This window comes from Panthera onca, chromosome A1 (assembly GCF_046562875.1).
Source record: "Panthera onca isolate mPanOnc1 chromosome A1, mPanOnc1 haplotype 2, whole genome shotgun sequence".
NCBI classification, from domain to species: domain Eukaryota; kingdom Metazoa; phylum Chordata; class Mammalia; order Carnivora; family Felidae; genus Panthera; species Panthera onca.
In genome coordinates, this window is record NC_138339.1 from 211167294 (window position 1) to 211187036 (window position 19743).

Here is a 19743-nt window from a genome sequence, read left to right on the forward strand (position 1 = left end):
GTCCTGTTCCACCAGCTCCCAGGGCACACACAAAGGCAGGAAATGGGCCTCCAGCTGGGTATCACAGTAGAGTCCTCTGACATTTTAGGAGATGCTTGGATGTTAAAAAGAGTCCTCGCATTTTCCCATTTCTTGAGATCGCAGGACTCAGCATTCCCGGTCTACCCATCCCTCCCCATCTCCACCCCACCGTGCCACACTCAGGGTGTTTGGGGCGGGGGCGCAGTAGACCAGAGAGAGCGGGAAGGGGGGACGTCCGGAATGCAGGACTAGTTCACACTGCTGCTGGGGCGGGAGAGGGAAGGGAGGAGAGAGGGCGAGGCGCTGGAAGGGGTGGGAACCGCGGGGCTGGCCCGGGCGGGACGGGGCACGCTGTGTGCACGCGCGTGTGCGCGGCGTTGAAATGCCCGGCGCTTTGGGGCAGCGGGACAGAGCCCAGGGCGCGCGCGGAGCCTCCCAGCGTCTCGCACCTCCGGCCACAGCCATGACAGAAAACTCCGACAAAGTTCCCATCGCCCTAGTGGGGCCTGACGACGTCGAGTTTTGTAGTCCCCCGGTGAGTACAGCTCCGAATCCCCGGTCCCGCTGCCGGGTCAGTGGACACGCAGGGCCGGGCCTTTGCGCGGGTGCCTGGATCGACTGCCCGGAGTCAGGGATTTGTGCCACCGAATGTGGGAGGTGGGTCCCCAAATATGCGCGTGTGCAGGGGACCCGGGATCCGCAGACCAGTGGGAAGGGGAGCGTGGGCCGGGACCCAGGAGCAGGCGTACCGTGGCCGGCGGAGGGTGCAGAGCCGCGGGGCGATGGCCCTGCTCCGCCAAAAGTTTGCTTATCGTACATCCACGCTGAGTTCAAGGGACCTTCGGGAGGGAGCGCCGCGAAAGGGGGCGCGCCGTCCCCCACCCCAGACCCGAGTCCCAGGCGGCGCGGCTCAGACGTGACCTGTGCTCCCCCCACCCCGGCCCCGGTCCTCAGGCGTACGCCACGGTGACCGTGAAGCCCTCCAGCCCCGCGCGGCTGCTCAAGCTCGGAGCTGTGGTTCTCATTTCGGGGGCGGTGCTGCTGCTCTTCGGGACCATCGGGGCCTTCTACTTCTGGAAGGGGAGCGACAATCACGTAAGTCCAGAGGGCGTCGCTCAGGAGTGCGGACCCGAGAGCAAGGGCGAGTGCGGGTGCGCGGGGCGGGGAGGCGCGCGGGGCCGGGAGGCGCGCGGGGCGGCGGGGTCCTCGCTGTCACCCGCACGTTCACCTCTAGGTGGAGCCAGAGCGCAGGGCCGGAGCAGGCGGCTCGCCCCAGCTCGAGCTTTCCTCTGAGTCCCCTCGGGGCACCTTCTCCCTTCTTCCCTCCCACACGGCCGCGCTGCTCTCTGCTCTTGGCTACTTTGTAGAAAAGCAAGTCAGGGTTTTAACAGAGAATATTAAAAGGTAGAGTAGCGGGGAAATCCATGAACAGGTAGGGGAAAGCCGTTTTCTGCCGGTCTCAGCGGATCGCTTGCAGTCGTGTGACTGTGTGACTGTGGGTGAGGCACCGCACCCCTCTGGCCTCATCCCTTGGGTTAGAAATGGAATTCAATGATCTGTAGGACCTCTCCCAGCTGAGAAGGGCTGTGACTTTAAGAACCTAGGACAAAGATAGTGGAGTAACATTCAGACCCAGTATTAGGGATGAATTTGAATTTTCAGGAGTTTTTGTCTGTTTATTGCATATGACCTATCCATGAATGCTCCCTTCTCTCTTGCCCTAAGGAAAAGAAATTCCTTAAAGGTGGCAAATCTCTTTAAAAATCAAGTCTGGCCTAGTTACGTGTGATTTAGCGGTAAATGTTTCACTAACTGCTGTCCCACTTTCTTTGTATGTAACTATTTTATAGCTCCACCATCTCTCAAGGAGTATAAAAACTGCTTCTAGCTTGACTGGGCAGAGTTCCAGGGTGTTCTCTAAATACTCTGAATTTTGTTCACCTATGTAAAGGGGGACATTTTATCTTGATGACCATTGCCAGGCCTGGTATAAGATTATTTCGACTAATGGAAAAGAATTCCATCTCCAGGGTGCACACAAAGGGCTGTTTCTTAATCACTTCCCTCAGAGGAGCTGTGGCTGCTGTTTGCGGGGGAACAACCCCCCCAACCATGAAACTCAAAGCATGAACGAATTCCAGTACTTAGAGAAAATGGTGCTGAAAGCAATTCAACCATTTTACACATCACATCTTCCTCAGTCACTGCATAATTTGTATTTTTAACTCAAATGCCTACTGTAGATAATCATGCCATTTAGCGCTGAGTCTGTTTTAGAGACTATATCAAATTTACAAGCATCGATTTGTAAGATCAGAATTGCACAGTATTTTTGTGTGTATTTGAAAAGTGCTGTAATGTATTTGTATTTTAAATAGAAAAGTTAGGCCAAATGCTCATGTTTGAAAGCAGCAAATCTGAACAGGAGAACAATTTCAAGATCTACATCTCCATTAATAGCAGGGTTTCTGATTGTCACCCTTTGGGAAATTGTATGGTATTCGAATGTAAAAGCTGTCTTTTCGATGACAGAACCTCAGTGGTACAGGTCATTTGGAGATAAAAATAGCTTTGCTTTTTGGAGGGTAAATATTTTAGGCATGATGTATATTAAAATGAATACCATTTGGCATTTAATTATTCAAGGCAAACACAACTAACTGACAAGCTTCTAAAAAGAGAGCTGGAATGATCATACTGACTAAGTAGGGCTCCCTCTTTTCATCTTCTACTTTACCCCAAGAGTCTGGTCCAAGAGAGCAAGCAGTATTAAATTCTAAGAATACAGAGGAATAGTGAATCACATTTTCTGGCCAAAAAATGAAGTTATTGCTATTTCCTCTACAGGCAGAAGAATGAATAAAATCATGGTAGACATTTTTTACTCCCAAAATTTTTGGCGCTGATCTATCTCACCCAAGTCTGAAAAACAAATCACAAAACACAAAATAGAGTACGTGTGGCACCATCTATGCATAGTACATGCACAGGGCCACTTTCCCTAGAAGTGTAAATAGCCCAGACATAATGTAATCCAGAAAGGTAAGTCTCTGTCAAACAAAAAGATATCCCCCACCAAATGGACTGCCCACTCTTTGGGGATTATCCATGCCTCTGTTCTTCTATATTAGCTTATAGAGGAGAACCAGCTGTAATTCACCTCCTATCCCTTTCATATGGGTAAATCCCCTTAGGACAGGTTTACTGGAAGTCAGCTGCAGGACTGTGGAAACATCAGAGTGCTAATAACTGGGAACAAGGGACGGAGCTCAAATTTCAAAGCCAGGTCTCACCCACGTTATCGAAACGGAACAGGCATTGAAATCTGGGATAGCCTCGCCAATATGAGATAGCTGACCATCCTACCTTGTGGGATGAGGGGATGAGATCATTGCTTGGGGCCTTTGTTCTCAGACTGATTTTTCTAGATATTGTCCCAAATGTTATGTAATTCATCTTATAGAACCCAGACGTCATTAGAAACTCATTAGCAAATATTCTTGGCTGTAAAAAGCACCATATTGAGCAGAATTTTGGCAAACAATAAACTTCATTGTACTTAGAAAATGCCCCACAGCTCCACCGGCTCAGAGCAGACAAGGTGATTCCTGCTCCACCAGCCCAGTCTCCTTCGGAGCGTAGGGCCCAGTACTTTGGAAATAACTGTGGACTATTTACCCTCCCGCCATTCCCTTCAGGAGGGCACAGATCTCTCACTGCTGCCCCATGGAGACAGTTTGCTCCTCATAAAGAATGGGCTAAAGCTACATTACAAATGATGCAATACCCGGGACACCTGGGTGGCTCAGTTGGTTAAGCGTCCCAACTCTTGATTTTGGCTCAGGTCATGATCTCACCGTTGTGAGATTGAGCCCTGCATGGGGTTCAGTGTGGAGTGCAGAGCCTGCTTGGGATATTCTCTCTCTCTCTTCTCTCTCTCTCTCTCTCTCTCTCTCTCTCTCCCTCTGCCCCTCCCCCTCACTCTCTCTCTCTCTGTCAATTAATTAATTAATTAACCTAAATAAATAATAAGAAAAAAACAAATGATGCAATACCTGTGTCTAGTTAGGGAGCTTCTGCTGGCACAAAGGTAGTGGGGTGGTGGTGGAGGGAAATAAAATTAGGACCACAAACCACTCTCCTAGTGTTAGAATTTTGTCTCCTTAAGATCTGCTAAGAACTTACAAACTGTTCATTTCTGAGATCTTGCATTGCCTTAATAGTAAAAGCTTCTGTACAATGCTTTCTCTCTCTCCCTCTCCCTCTCTCTCTCACACACACGCACACACACACACACACACACACACACACAGCCTCTTACTGCATGAGTGAAGGATGCTTGTGGCTGGAACTCCAACAAATGTTGTCTGCCATACTCCTTTTGACAGTCATCCTTAGCCCATGTGAACAATGGCTGCTCAGAGAGCACAGGGACAGAACAGAGCCTGCTTTCTAAATCTTACCTGCAAAAAGCACGGACCCAGCCAAAGAAAACAGGTTTCCCAAACTGGGCTGATCAGAAGGACCACCTGAGATGCAAAGTGAACACAGGCTGGTGGGCACTGCTCCAGCCCCCCTAAATCAGAAACTCCAGAAGTGGTTCTCAGGATCAGGCAAGCCCGGAGGACAGTGTGCTGCAGGGATCGAAGTTCACCAGGACGGAAGGAAGGGCACTGACCCACAGTTAGCTGAAACAGTGTGCTGGTATCTTCTGTTCCGCTGAATGAAGGCCGGTGCCCGAAAGGGTACTGGCTAGCCAAGCCATTTCTACTTCTCTGCTGGTAAAATAAAACTGTGCTCCATGGGTCTTGTGATAATGAGTTTTCTACAAGTAATGCTCCAGTAATATCAAATACTTCTTCCAGTGTTTGTCCATGTAGCCCTCTTTCTTCATAATGACGGAGAAAATTGGACTTGAATTGAATCTGAGCTATTTGCAGTTCTGACCTACTGACCTGACACTAAATAGCAAGTGGCTCTCATCAGTTCTTAGTCCTTCCTCTTTAAAGATTTTATATCTTGTATGTTATATATAAGATATATGTGTATGTATACACACACACACACACACACACACACATATGCTTCTAAGTCAGAAAAATAAAGAGGAAAGATAGGGGAAGGGGAGGAAGGGAAGACAAGACCCACCCACTACGCCACAACACAGAGAAAGTTCTAGCATGGCAGCAGCATACTGAGCAGGAGCAGTGTGTAAATTATTTTTTAAGTTAGTATACTAACAAGTTGTCTAAACTAAGAGAGCCCTTTGGACCATGTAATTTAGTCATAAACTAAAAATATGTATATTTCATGGAATTATTTTTCTTAAGATCTTACTTAAAAATCCAAAACATAAAAGAGACAACAAGCAGAGCCACCTAGTTAAATTGCAGATGAACAGGAGAGAAAGGACCACATCACAGCCCCACCTGCTCTGCCACCCTCACCTGTGGGCCACCGCTGTGAAACCTCAGAGCTCCAAGGACATAAACGAGAACCGTCTATGAGGGCCAACTTCTTTATTTTATGCCCAAAGCAACTCTCAAGACCCAGGGATAAGTGGGGTGGCCACTTGTTTTTCTGATTCCTGGGCCAGTGCTCTTTGCTGAGGCCAAGTCTCCGTCCCTTCTTCCCCGACACGTCTCATAACATAATGCCCTACAACACCATATGCCTGTCCCATAGTCATTAAAATGACTAACTCCCACTTTGAGCTGAAACAGATGTGCACACTGACCTTGCACTCCACAAATGCTGCTCTGCCTGTATCAGGCATATCCCAGTCCTGCCTGCAGTCCTGACTATATACCATACTCCGTGCCCAATCTTAACCAATGGATTTTTAAAAACCTTTCAAATTGGGGCACATGGGTGACTCAGTCGGTTAAGCAACTCAGGTCATGATCTCACTGTTCGTGAGTTGGAGCCCCGGGTCAGGCTCTGTGCCGACAGCTTGGAGCCTGGAGCCTGCTTTGGATTCTGTGTCTCCTTCTCTCTCTGCCCCTCCCTCGCTCACACTCTGTCTGTCTGTCTGTCTCTCTCTCTCAAAAATAAATAAACATTAAAAAAAATTTTTTTAAACTTTCAAATTGAGGTGCCAGCTACAGACTTGTTAACAATCCAGTTAACCATTTATCCATCGATGGGTCTTAACTCTGGCTGCAAAGTAGAGTTGACTCAGAAAAAGAAAGATCTGTGTCCAAGCCCCACCCCCACAGGTTTTGATTTGATTCTTTCAGGGGAAATGCGTGCATGGTAGGTGGAGACTCTCCTCAGATACTTTTATATGCAGCCAGGACTGCAAATCACTGAGCTATTTGAATTAGTATTAGAGACTACCAAAGATTTTACTTTGAAGGTATTTTTAAAGAAATCATTGTATTAAGTGATGGGTGTATGGATGAAGTCCTCATATCTAAATCTGTTACTATTAGCGATGATTCAGTGTATCTCTAACAAATATGATAGCTACTTCATATACTGCAGGTCTAAAGATAAGCCCTGAATTGCCCTAAAAGGAAAGCATCACTGACTCCTATGTTCACTTCCAGATTTACAATGTCCATTATACCATGAGTATCAATGGGAAATTACAAGACGGGTCAATGGAAATAGATGCTGGGAACAACCTGGAGACCTTTAAAATGGGAAGTGGAGCTGAAGAAGCAATAGAAGTTAATGATTTCCAGAATGTAAGTATATTTCACACATTTAGAGAGTTAAACCAGGCAAGTCCAGAAGACTTTCCTAATCCCCAGAGAAGCAGCATCTCACACACATCCCAATGTAACCGTTCTTTATGGCAGTCATGGTGCCACTGACCCCTATGCATATTCCCTCTGAGAAAGGCCCACTCTTTGTCCTTTGTATTTTCAGAATGAAAAACACAACACCTTGGCACTGAAAAGAACAAGTTCTTGGAACTATATAAAGTCTTGGCAGAAGGACTTGAAAGAGCTATTTCTTTCCAAGCAGCTTTCTATAACATGATGAATAAAAGACTCAGTATCCTAGAATGTTGCAAAGTCTGAAATGTGAACTTAGAGACAAGAGGCAAACTGTAATGACTTAACAATCTTATCAACAACAGGTGGGATCTATTTACATACTTTGCTCAATTCTTCAGATTTCCCATTTCACCCAGAAAATTAGCGTGGAGTAATTCCCCTATTATAATCCTATGTTTTCTGACCGTGGCCAATTACTGATAAAACATTCGCGTCTGCTTTGAAAGGGGAGAACACATTTGTTTTCAAAAGTTCAATTTGCAGGCAATTTAGCCCTCACGCTTTGTGCTTCAGTGGACATCTGCATCACAATATCGCTCCTGGCCCTCTTTCCTGTTGGCCATAAATATCTTCTTCTCTTCCTGTTCTAAGACGGGGAAGAGGCATCACTGTTTGTGTTCTCCCGTTAAATCTGTAGATGGAGTAGGTGAGACTCCATAATGAAAAAAGGCACTTGAAAATAATGTCTCTTCTGATAGTTTATTGGCCTGCACACATCTCATCGACCCACCTCGTGCCGATTGATGAGAAAAACCAGAGATGCTTTTCATTTGAATGAAAGAACTCCCTTTGCTGATGCCAAAAGGCATTTCACAAGTCCTACTGAATACCAAACAGATGCTAACCTTTGGACTCCCATGCTGTTAGGTATTGCTCATGACAGGGACTGGCTCTGCTCTGCCTGGGGAAGGGGGAGGGGCGGGCTCTGCAGCCCTGTATGTGACCGGTGTACTTCGTTTAATCAGAGCTTTGCAAATGGTTCTGGTCAGTGCAGAAAGATAATTTCTCTGGGCCTATTAAAGGCTTTTACTGCCAGACCCAGGACAAGGCAAAAGCATTTTTTCTTTGTACTACTCAATGTAAAATGATAAAATGTGACTCCCACACACACATCATTCAATCCAGAACAAAATTGAATACCTGTGATGTGCCACAGTATCAAGATATGCAAAGGTAGCTTCACAGATGAATGAGAAAAGATCCATCTCTCTCAAAGGGGCATGAATCAGGAGTATACTTTTAAAATATTTTAATCCCAGGCCTATATTTCTGTTTTATAATCCTCTGGTTCTAATAATGGTATTGATTGTGTTTTGTTCTCATAAGCCAACAGGGCCACAAATATTTTATAAGCTGATCAATTCTCTTTGATAGCTTCCACATTTCTCTAAGTCAGAACTGGTGAGCAGGACATTTTTTTGATGGATAGAACCTGTTATGGGTTTAAACAAGCCTGGACTTTTGAAAACACATGAATCAGCCACTATGGTACCGGCACTATTAACTTTCTCCTATACATTAAACCAACAGTCAGATCCAAGAGGTGTTTATTTTTCAGGGCCAACTGTGTGCATGGGACAGTATGAAGCATGAGGGATGCAAAGATGACTGATACTTGCTCCCTCCCTCCTGGACCTTACAGTCCAGGCCAGGGTGCGGGGGGTGGGGGTGGGGGGGTTGGGGGGCGCAGACATTCTTCACAGAAGTGACTTCGGGTCAACCTGGGAGATGTGCTGCCACAGAGCTATAAACGCAGTGCTGTGGGTCACAGAAGGGAGCAGTTGCGTGCACTGAGGGCATTGAAGCAGGTTTTACAGAGGTTGTGACAGTTGAATCAGGTCTTGAAGAATGATTAGGATTTCAACCAGCAGAGAAGTAGAGACTCAGAGGAATACTGAATACAAATGCACAGGCCTGCTCTTGAGTTCTAAGTAGCCCAACATGGCAGAATGGTGGGGAAGGGGAGTAGAGGCAGGGGCCAGATGAGGAAAGGCTCTGAACTGTAAGGGAACAGTGTCCCCTGGTAACCTAGGACCACACCAAGGTTTTAGTAGAGCCAATAGGAAGAAAACCCTCCTGAGAGGGAATAGCACTGAACAAAGGACTCCAGTCTCCATAGTGTGAAAGAAAAATCATTCAGGGCACTTATTAAAGAAGGGAAGAGGACCATGTTCAAGGGAAGCTACTACAGTGGGGTTTTATAGCAAGGGAGAGAGATTGCGTTCAACTCTGAATATAGTAAGGAAAAGGGGCAATTTATAGCCAAGGAGCAGAGTGGGGATATCAGTGGATAGAAAGTTACTAAGAGGTACAGTAGTTCTTTACTAAACCGAACCAACAGGATTTTTCTGAAGCCAAGCCAAGGTGATCAGATATCAAGGCAGACTCAGGAGGATACTTGCTAAAACTGGAATAAACTGGCCAAGACAGAGCCCACAGTCAGGGCCTAGGCAAAAAGAGGACTCAGAGGAACCTGACTAGAGTTGGGTCAAGGAAGGTCTTCGTCAGTACCCCAAGGAATACAAAAAGGGGTTTGTTCAGAGTGCGTGAGTTACGTTCTAAAAAGTTTTGCCCTCAAAAGTATCAATGCTTTTGGTTTAAGCCAACCCTTTCAGACTTAATGACTCATTTATATAATAACAACCCTGGTTAGAAATTAAGATAGAATAAACTGATATGTATATACAAGTGTTCACTACACAATTTCTTTTAACTTTGTGTATATTTGAAAGTTTTAATTTACAAAGCTAGAGAAAAATAAAATAGCATAACCTACCTCACAGATAGGTAGGTTAGTGATTTCAAAAATCAACATAACCCTTCCTCAAAAAAATTAAAAATAGAAATACCATATGATGCAATAATTCTCATGCTGAGTATTTACCCAAAGAATATGAAAACACTAATTCGAGAAGATACATGCACCTCTGTGTTCATTGCAGCAGTATTTACAATAGCCAAGATATGGAAGGAACCCAAATGTCCATCATTAGATGAATAAAGAAGATGTGGTACAGATAAATAGGCAGATTAGACAGACAGACAGACAGATAGATAGATAGATAGATAGATATAAAGTGGAATATTACTCAGCCATAAAAAGGATAACACCTTGCTATTTTCTACAACATAGATAGATACCTAAAGAGTATTATGCTAAGTGAAATAAGTCAGACAGAGAAAAACAAACACCATATGATTTCACTTACACATAGAATCTAAAAAACAAATGAATAAACAAAAAGTAAAAAACAAACAAAAAGCAGAATCAGACCTATAACTACAAAGAACAAACTGATGGTTTCCAAAGGGAAGAGGGATGAGGGGTTGGGCAAAATGGGTGAAGGGGAGTGGGAGATTCAGGCTTCCAGTTATGGCATGAATAAGTCATGGGGATGAAAGGCACAGCATAGGGAGTAGAGTCAATGGTATCGTAATAGGTTGTATGGTGACAGATGGTAGCTATGCCTGTGGTGAGCACTGTATAACGTATGGACTTGTTGAATCGCTATGTTGTACACCTGAAACTAATGTCACATTGCATGTCAACCATACTCAAAAAAAGTTTACAAAGTCAACATGGCTCCCAACTAAAACAGAAAAGTAAAACCAGAGTAACTTATAATCTAACTTGGACTTCAATATGTTAATGCTCAGCCTGACATACTCAAAAACATCCTGAAGTCAGATGCTTGCTCCCATAGGTGAATTGCTGTCAGTGCCGCAGCCTAAAATGCAGACTGACTTAAGGGTGTGTTGGCAGATTAAATACCAGCCTATTTTCTCAAACAGTGAGCAAAACTACCATCTTCTCTCTATTTTCATAGTAATTGCATTGCTAAGAATGTCATCATCATACATGGAAACTTTGCCAAAAGTCGCTTTGTCTTTATATGTAAAAGGGTGTTCGAGTGTAGGCACAGATACTTACAATCAGGTTTTTCCCCCAGGCCCCAGGGCAGTCAGGTCTTCAGGGCTTCCCTGGGCTCTCTGGGGCCCAGCATCCCTGGGCTCTGCCTGAGGAAGCCCAGGAGAGCCCCAGTCTTTGTGACAACTCAGAACTCCCTGAACGATTTCTAAAGTGCCCTCTTGGGAACTTGTTGGGAGCTTCTGGTTGAAGCCACAGAAATCCTATGAGATCCTCTAGAAAGAAAAACTGTGCAGCTACAATGAGATTGCCTGACTCTAATTATTAAAAGAATGTGAGAGCATTGGACTCTTCCCTCATTATCTTTGTTAGCAAATTTCTTCATTATCACCAGCTTCTGAGGCCTTGTTTGTTTGCAGAAGCAGGAGGTTTGCTTGGCTTTCTTGTGCTTTTCCATTCCTGCTGTTTAATCTCTTCAAAGATCTGGCTGCGTGATATGGATTTGTAGCCAGACAAGGTGTTTCAGACGTGTGAATTCCTTCCCACAGGACCCATCCCTATGGGGCTTCGGCTCTCTTTGCAGTGTGTAGACTGTCAGAACTAACTCAACACAAGATTCACATCGGGGCTGTGAATCCTTTGACAGAATCAGCTCTCTCCTTGGGGGATATGGTGACGGTTATATGGTGTTTCCCCCTCGCACCTCACATTCAGAGGATATAAGGGTGTGAAGTGAAAAGGACATATGGCACAGGGGCAGCAGTACTCTCCCCCCACTGCCTTCTGTTTTTCAAACCATGAGCCCTAGATGTGCATGCAGAATACGAGCAGCAGGTCTGCAGGAGAGAGCAGAGAGCAGTGGTTCTCAAAACGTGTTCCCCTGGGGCGCCTGGATGGCTCAGTCGGTTAGGCGGCCGACTTCAGCTCAGGTCACGATCTCACGGTCCGTGAGTTCGAGCCCTGCGTCGGGCTCTGTGCTGACAGCTCGGAGCCTGGAGCCTGTTTCAGATTCTGTGTCTCTCTCTCTCTGACCCTCCCCCGTTCATGTTCTGTCTCTCTCTGTCTCAAAAATAAATAAACGTTAAAAAAAATTAAAAACAAACAAACAAACAAAAAAAAAAACGTGTTCCCTAGGCCACCAGCAGCGGCAGTACCTAAGAGCTTATTGGAAGTGCAGAGTTCAGTCCCCACTCCAGACCTGGATCCAGGGGCGGGGCCCAACACTATTTTATTTATCAAGTCATCCAGGTGATTTTGATGCAAGGGAAAATTGGTGAGCTGGTGGTATAGAAGAATCCTGGATTCAAAGGCTGTGTCTTAGCTCACGCACGCTGCCGTAACAAAGTATCATAGACGGAGTGACTTCTAAACCGCAGGAACCTCTCACAGTTCTGGAGGCTGGTTGGTCCAAAATTAAGGCACTAGCTGATGAGGGTCTACGGTGGCCCTAGTTTCTGGTTCATAGTTGGCCTGTCTTCTCACTGTGTGCTCACGTGGCAGAAGGGGGGTGAGGGAGCTCTCTGGGGTCCCTTTTATGAGGCACTAATCCCACTCACGAGGGCTCTGCCTTTAACTTCCCAAAGGCCTTACCACCGCATTGGGCGTTAGGTTTCAACATAGGTTCTCGGGTGAGGGGACAAAAACAGTCAGTCTACAGCAGGTGGTTTCAGTCATTTAAGAACGTTGTCACCTTGAACAAGTTGTTTTTGCCCTAACCCGATGGTCCACGACCCCAGGTTTACATTGTAACGACACAGGGAGCTTTGAAGCATCCCACTGCCTAGGCACTGCCCCAGGCCAGTGAAACGGGAATCTCTGGGGAGAGCCCCAGGCATCCATGGTTTTAAAATCTGTCCAGGTGGCTTCAGTGCAGTGAGTTGAGAAGTCGCACGGTAAACCTGGAGTCCCTCCTCCTGGAGAGTGTGAGGATGTTCTACCACCGCTCTCTGGGTGAGAGGTGATGCTAAAACGAATGTGTCACATGTGCAATCATGGCCAATTAGGCCACAGGGGAGAGCACAAGGAGCTTTGGGAAGAATGAGCCTTTCCTTCTCTGCTGTCTGCTCTGTCACCAGCGTTTGCAGGGCTGCTGGCTCTCAGATTACAAACGGTGTGACTTGCCACGAGTGTCCTCTAGCATGACTTACATTTGACTCTGTTCTTCACCGAGGAGGGCAGTGTCCTGAGCCAAGCCCTGGAGGTTTCTAAATGCTCTTCCTCCCCCACTGTGCAGCACTGATGCTGGAACAAGGTCCTTATCTTCCTGACATTTGTCCCAACTGAACAGATTGACAAGTTGAGGGGTTTGGGTTTCTGTTGGTGTCTATATTGTTTGGGCATAAAATCTGTAGGCCTTTCATACTGCTTTTGGCCACTCACTCATCATGAAATTCACCAGCAGGGTGAAAGGAAACACTCTTGGGACAGAATGTACTGTTGTGCCTGATGCACCCGAGGTAGCATCGGCACCGAGCTGTCAGCCAAGACCGGATCCCCGTGGATGAGGTTTCCCTTAAGGCCAGTCCCTAGGCTGACAAGGAGGAGACACTGTTTGTGTCTCACAGGGGACAAGAACAAAACATCTGAGCCCTCAGGTAAGGTCTAGGAACAAAGGTCAGTTCCTGGTGTTGTCGAAGTGTTGCTATTTCCCTGGCTGGATGACCTGGGAAAAATCGGAATCCGTGGAATTAATTAATTGGGCCCCCATCTTTTGAGAACCTTCGTGGGATCACCAGAAAGATAAAAGATTCCGATACCAATGTCAAAGAGGCTTATCATTGAGTGGGGCCAGGACCTTGACCAGGAGTGACCGCACAGGCACTGAGAACTAAGTGCCACAGGAGGGAATGAAGACTGGAGGGCTTACGGGAAATCAGGGTCAGAGAAAGCTGCCTGGACGAGGCAGCATTTCATCTGAGCCTGCTTGGGTTAACGGAGCAATGACCATACTCCGTGTCAGTTCACATGCCCCTGACTGGGGCCTCCCCGACCACACTGTCAAAAGTACCACCTCTGTCATTCCTGTCTCACACTCTGCTGTATTTTTCTCCATAGCACTTACCACCACCTGACTTCCCCTCTGCCTTTTATTTTTGGTAAATAACACAACGAGGTAAGCTCCGTGAGTGCAGACGTGCCATCTGTTCTGTTCATGCCCATACCCAGCGCCTGGAACAGTTCCCGGTTCGCAGTAGACACTCAACACATTGAGTAAATGAACCAATGGATAGATGGATGGATAAAATTTTATTTCCTAGGGCATCACCGGAATCCGTTTTGCTGGAGGAGAAAAGTGCTACATCAAAGCACAGGTGAAGGCTCGTGTTCCTGAAGTGGGCACCGTGACCAAACAGAGCATCTCCTCCGAATTGGTGGGTACCGCCCGCGTGCTTCAGACAGCAAGGGGGTCTGGTAGGCATCATTTGAATCCACAACCCTTTCCGTCTCTCATTCCTGTATAGCTTTGTGACCAGAATATAAATTCTATTCCTTCTCTGCCAAAGGAGTTGGAACTATTTTGGTCCTCCTTGGCAATTCCAAGTGGTCATTCTTGTATGACATGGTATACCATATATTTTTTAATGTTATTTATTTTGAGAAAGAGAGAGCATGTGTAGGGGATTTGCAGAGAAAGAGAGAGAAGGAGAATCCCAAGCAGGCTCCACACTGTCTCTGTGCAGAGCCCAATGCAGGGCTCAATCCTATGAACTGTGAGATCGTGACCTGGGGCGAGATGAGAGCCAGACGCTTAACCAACTGAGCCACCGAGGTGCCCCAGTAAGCCGTATTTTAAAGTGCATAAAAGGGCTTGGTCTTCACATGGCTCTCATTTGCCTAATGTTGGGGAACTATCCGATTAGTAATGAAAACAATACAAAGGACGTCTCATAACAGAATCTTCATTAGGGGCCTCAGGAGCCTTCTAGCCCACTTCCAATCAGTGTGGGGTTCCTCCTGAAAATCTCCAGTGGCTGTGCTGGAAAGCAGTGACAGGGTGCTCCCTTCCCTGGGTGCCAGGCAACTTCCTGGGGAGGGGGACAGTTCAAACCATTGTGCTCTACACTGAGTTGAGCTGGCTTCCCCTGGTTTCTTTCCCTTGGCTTGAGTTCAGCCCAGTGAAGCTCCTTAACATGTATTGAATTCCTTTCCTACATGTCAGACTTGTGAGCATTTTAAGTATAATTTTCCCATTTATTATTAACAACTTGCCTCTGAGCCTGATTTTATAAAAATTTACTTTAAGAATTGCACAGAGTTCTAAAGACACATCTGATGTGTTACATTTATTTGATACTTTAGGGCTTATGAAGTGGTTCCACGTGTTATTGCCTTCCATGTGAGTTGTGGCAGGATATAGTGGGAAGAAAATAGACTTTAGAGTTAGAAAAATGTGGGTTCGAATCCCAGCTCTGACACTTGCTGTGGATGTGGCTTCAATTCCTTGGACCTCGGTTTTGCCATCTACAAACTAAGGGTCTGCATCCTGTCCTCGTGGCCCTAGAACCTACCGGATAATGACTACACGGCTGCTGCTCTAAATCACTAATTCCATTATGATCAGCTTTGGTCCTTCCTGTGTCCCCGAGAGGGAGGGAAAGCAAGCATCAGCTCCCTTAAGGCAAAAGCGGAAAACTAAGGGTAAGCAGAGGTGCCTGGAAACTGCCGGGTTGCCATCATAGGAGCAGCAGGCATCTCACAACAAAACAAAACAAAAGCTAAAACAAACCGGTGACTTTCTAAAGCTGGCTATCATGTCCCCAGTTTTCTACTCTGCTCCCAGTTTCCCCATTCATCCTGTGAGACGGTTTCCAGACTTTCATTGCTGTAGTCGTTTGGCTGTGACCATATTCCAGTTTGTTCCTCAGGAGCTGTGCCATTCAGAACAGAATGCCATGCTCAGTGTGAACCCACTAGTACGAAGTATAAAAATGAGACCAAGAGCTCCTTTGTTCTGACCCTTGAAATTTTTTAAAATTTTTTAAAATGTTTATTTATATTTGAGAGAGACAGAGCACGGTTGGGGGAGGAGCAGAGAGCAAGGGAGACACAGAATCTGAAGCAGGCTCCAGGCTCTTGACCTGTCAGCACAGAGCCCGACGCCAGGCTCGAAACCCATGAACCGCCAGATCATGACCTGAGCTGAAGTCCGATGCTTAATTGACTGAGCCACCCAGGCACCCGGACCCTTGAACTTCTTATTGCATTACCATTTTTTATAGTCCTGTGACTCAGTTTCTGTAATGCATAAGCCTTTACATTTCCTCCTTAAGTGGACATAGAGCTGGTTCTTTTCTTCTGCCTTCCAGAAGGGCCAGCTCTCTTAACATAGCTGATGGAGATCTAATCATAAGTTTGCAGTACATTTCTGGGGTTCTTTAAAAACAAGGTTATTTTTTTTCCTGATATTTAGAAACAATACGTAGCCATGGTAGAAAATTGGGGAATTACATAGAATGGAGAAGAAAATCATCCACAATTGCATAATCCACAGATAGCTAATGTTAATGTTTTGGTGAATTTTTTTAATGCACGGGGATGTGTGGTTTCCTTTTCATAACTGAAGTTATATTGCTCTACATTCTTATTAATTTCACCTAACTTTAGTTATTCTAAAATGTAGATGATAATGGAGGTATTATACGTCATCAGATGATTATAATTTAAGTCTTTTGCTCTTGAATACTTCAGCCATCTTTAATTTTTCACTATTTCAAATAATAATTCAAAGTAATTATTTGAATATAGAAATAATTCAGTGATGACCAGTTTAGCCTTTTACAGCTTTGCCTGCATCTGATTCTTTTCTTAGACCGTAAAGCTGAATTATTTTTTCTGTGTTTTAGTTGCTTATATTGTGCTTGGTGGACCCTCTGGTGGACAAGTCAAATGCAGGCAACATGTTTGTGTGGATTAGGAATGTCAGTGGCAGAAAACTACACCCAGAGTGACTGAAACAAAAAGGATTTGTTTTTCTGCACCATAGCCGATATGGAAGGAGGTGGCTGCAGGCACTGGCTCGGTGGCCAGCATCGCTGATTTTTTTTGGCCTTTCCTTCCAGCTCCAAACCATCAACCGTGCATTCGAGTACGGAAGTCAGAAGGGGTTGAGCAGTGCCAAGCACGACTTCCCTTTAATTAGGAAAAGCAGGAGGTTTCTCAGCCCCCCAGTAGACTTCAGTGTGAATCGCATAGTCTAGGGCACCCCAAGCCACTGGAGGGTCTGAGAAAGCAAGCAGCCAGCCTCTCTCCTGGGGCGGGGACACTGCTGCCTCACACAGAAGCGGGACTGTGTTGCAAGGGCAGGGAGAGACGAGGTTGGATGGGCAGCTGAGACCATGTGCCGTAAGTTGATTTAACATTCCTAGCTTGTAAGATGCATATGTATGCGTTATCCCCATCGCCCCCCTCTTTCCCCACACGCTTTAGATTATGATGGAGTAGGTTTATGTACCACTTGCTCTTATAAAATTTTCATCAGTTTTGTAGAACTTTAAAAAGCTGCTATACCCAAAGAGTATTCATTTCCTGGACGGAGCCATTTAATTTAAGGTAAATAACTGGATTACCTGAGTGTTAACTTCCTCCAATGACTTTAAGTTGTTTTCATGCAACCATAAGCCTCGGGGAGAAAGCACAAATGAAGTGCTGCTTTTAGCTGAAAATATGGAGAAAACATTTTAATTTCTCCAACCTATTGCAAACTAATAAATATATGAAAGGAACAACCTGGCAAAATAAATTTGTCTCCTGGGTTATCAGATCATTCTCAGTATCTCGCTGTAGAAGAAAATTCAGGGTTTAACTTTGAAATCTCAGTGGTGTGCTTGATGTGAGGAACATCTGAAATGTGTTTTGTTATAGCTGGGAAATGTAGAAATGGTTTATGTTAAATAATACTTTGAACTGAAGACATTAAAGAACCAATCGCTTGCTTTTTCCATTGTTGTTCGGAGGCTGCAGAACAAAACCCCAAAGGATTTTCACTTCAAATGAAGGGCTCCTCTATCCCTTTACAGGATTTCAGAGTCCGTTCAATTGCTTTTCCTCAAAAAAATCTTTGATCAGCAACATCAGATTAACCTAAATCTCAAAGTTGGTAGCAAGTAATTTTCACTTCCACTCAGGACACTCAATATTCACACATTTCAGTTATGCAAGGCAGGGCGACAAGCAGGGCAAAGACAATGTTGTAAAGAGAGCTACAGAGACAAGACACACACACCGCACCCCACACATGCCCCCTTACACACACCACACACCCCCATCCCATACTCCCCTACACGCATCACAAACACACACACACACACACACACGCACCCACACACTCACACCCCACAACGCTGTACAACCCCCCCCGACATACACACCCCATACTCACCCCACACACACTGTATACCTCCCACTGACACCCCCCGACAACCCCACACATACCCCCTACCCCACTCATCCCACACACACTACCTGCCCCCCACCGACATCTGACACACACACCACAAAACCCCACAATACCCCCTACACTCACATCTCCACACTCACCCCACACACACACGACATACCCCCGCCTACACCCCGCCACACGCACACCACACACACCTCACATCCCCTCACACACACGCACAATTCTCATTAAGTTTTTAGTATGCGAAATAATGTTTTACCAGCATGTGACTCTTAATACGCATGTTTCACCGTCCACTCTGCTCAATGCATTTCATTTTTACTGAACTTACAGGAAGGCAAGATCATGCCAGTCAAGTATGAAGAAAATTCTCTTATCTGGGTGGCTGTCGACCAGCCCGTGAAGGACAACAGCTTCTTGAGTTCTAAGGTCTTAGAACTCTGTGGTGACCTTCCTATCTTCTGGCTTAAGCCAACATACCCAAAAGGTAACATTTTAAATTCTTTTAATGCTGCTAATATGTTTTCTGAGCCCCTCCACAGGCCTGAGCATGTAACAAGGAAGACTTATCAGGATGCAAGTCACAGTGTCTCAGTAATTGGGAAGAGAGATCAAAGAGAAGGAAGGTGACAACCATGAATGTTTTAGGGAAGGGACTGAGTGGCAGGGTTAACAGGAAGCAGATCAGGGAGACTCACCATCACTGCATCATCTGCCATTTTTATTTATGAGACTCCCCCTTCTTTCTGCTCTGCTCCTTAATCTAAGTTGTTTGCACTTTCCAATTTTACATGTTTTTTATTCCGAGGACAGAGAATCAAGGGCCTAAGAAGCTGTCATACTGCTGAATCTTTATTATACTCATACCTAGAATTATGAGGCAGCCAAAAGCTGCTGTGGCCATAGGCTGAGATTCTTCAAGTTCAGGGCTTGAGCATCAGCTCCTAAGTCTGGTGAAAAGAAATGAAGGGCCCCTAGTTGGAGCATACCTTTGAGCCATCAGTGGGTGAAGGGCAGGTGAGCCCCGAGGGCCAAGTTTCTCCGTCCCCAGGGCACCTTCACTCGTCACTGCCACCAGTCACCCCACTGGCCCCCCAAAGGCCTACTCAGTAGTTCCGGCTCAAGTGTGGGAAAAAGGCCTTTCTCTCAACACAGCTGAGATATACTGTTTTCTGAAAGATTTTATTGGACACAGAGAGAGCAGCATGGAAATAAAATACAGGCATTAAGACCACCAGGCTTAGGAGGGGGAGATGGGCAGTTATTTTTGAAAGGGTGCGGTTACAATTCCGCAAAACCGAAGAAGTTATGGAGACAGACGTTTGCACAGCAATGTGAATGCACTCAACTGTACAATCATAAAAATGGCTAAAATGGTAAATTTTGATGTATATTTTACCATAATTAAAAAAACAAACAAACACAAAACCTGACCGGGTTTAGAAAGTTCAGGCTTCCGGTTCTGCCATGGCTAATTCATTCCTCTGGATCACAAATATTATGTCCCAAAGCTTGGATAAGATGGTTCCTTTCTGGCCCAGGCAAAGCAAATAGGATTCAATTGTTAAGCCACTGGAAGAGAGTTGAGAAGGATCCTGAGGCCACAGGCATGAGCAGTGTCTGTCACCCCCTAGGGGCCAGAGAGGGGGCTGCCAAATGGGCGGTCA

General features: G+C 45.7%; 1 protein-coding gene across 2 annotated transcripts in view; it reads left to right on the plus strand.

The window, feature by feature from the left end:
* Window positions 1–314: 314 nt before the first annotated feature.
* The window catches only part of CNMD (chondromodulin), a 33262-nt gene continuing 13833 nt past the window's right edge, over window positions 315–19743 (plus strand). The window contains exons 1-5 of one of the 2 annotated variants that reach the window (XM_060637054.3): window positions 315–556; window positions 976–1116; window positions 6573–6713; window positions 13935–14048; window positions 18410–18563. In XM_060637054.3, the coding sequence (XP_060493037.1) occupies window positions 404–556; window positions 976–1116; window positions 6573–6713; window positions 13935–14048; window positions 18410–18563 (703 nt within the window). In that variant the 5' untranslated portion in view covers window positions 315–403. The remainder of the gene's footprint in view (window positions 557–975; window positions 1117–6572; window positions 6714–13934; window positions 14049–18409; window positions 18564–19743) is intronic. The other variant, XM_060637053.3, reaches the window with a different exon arrangement.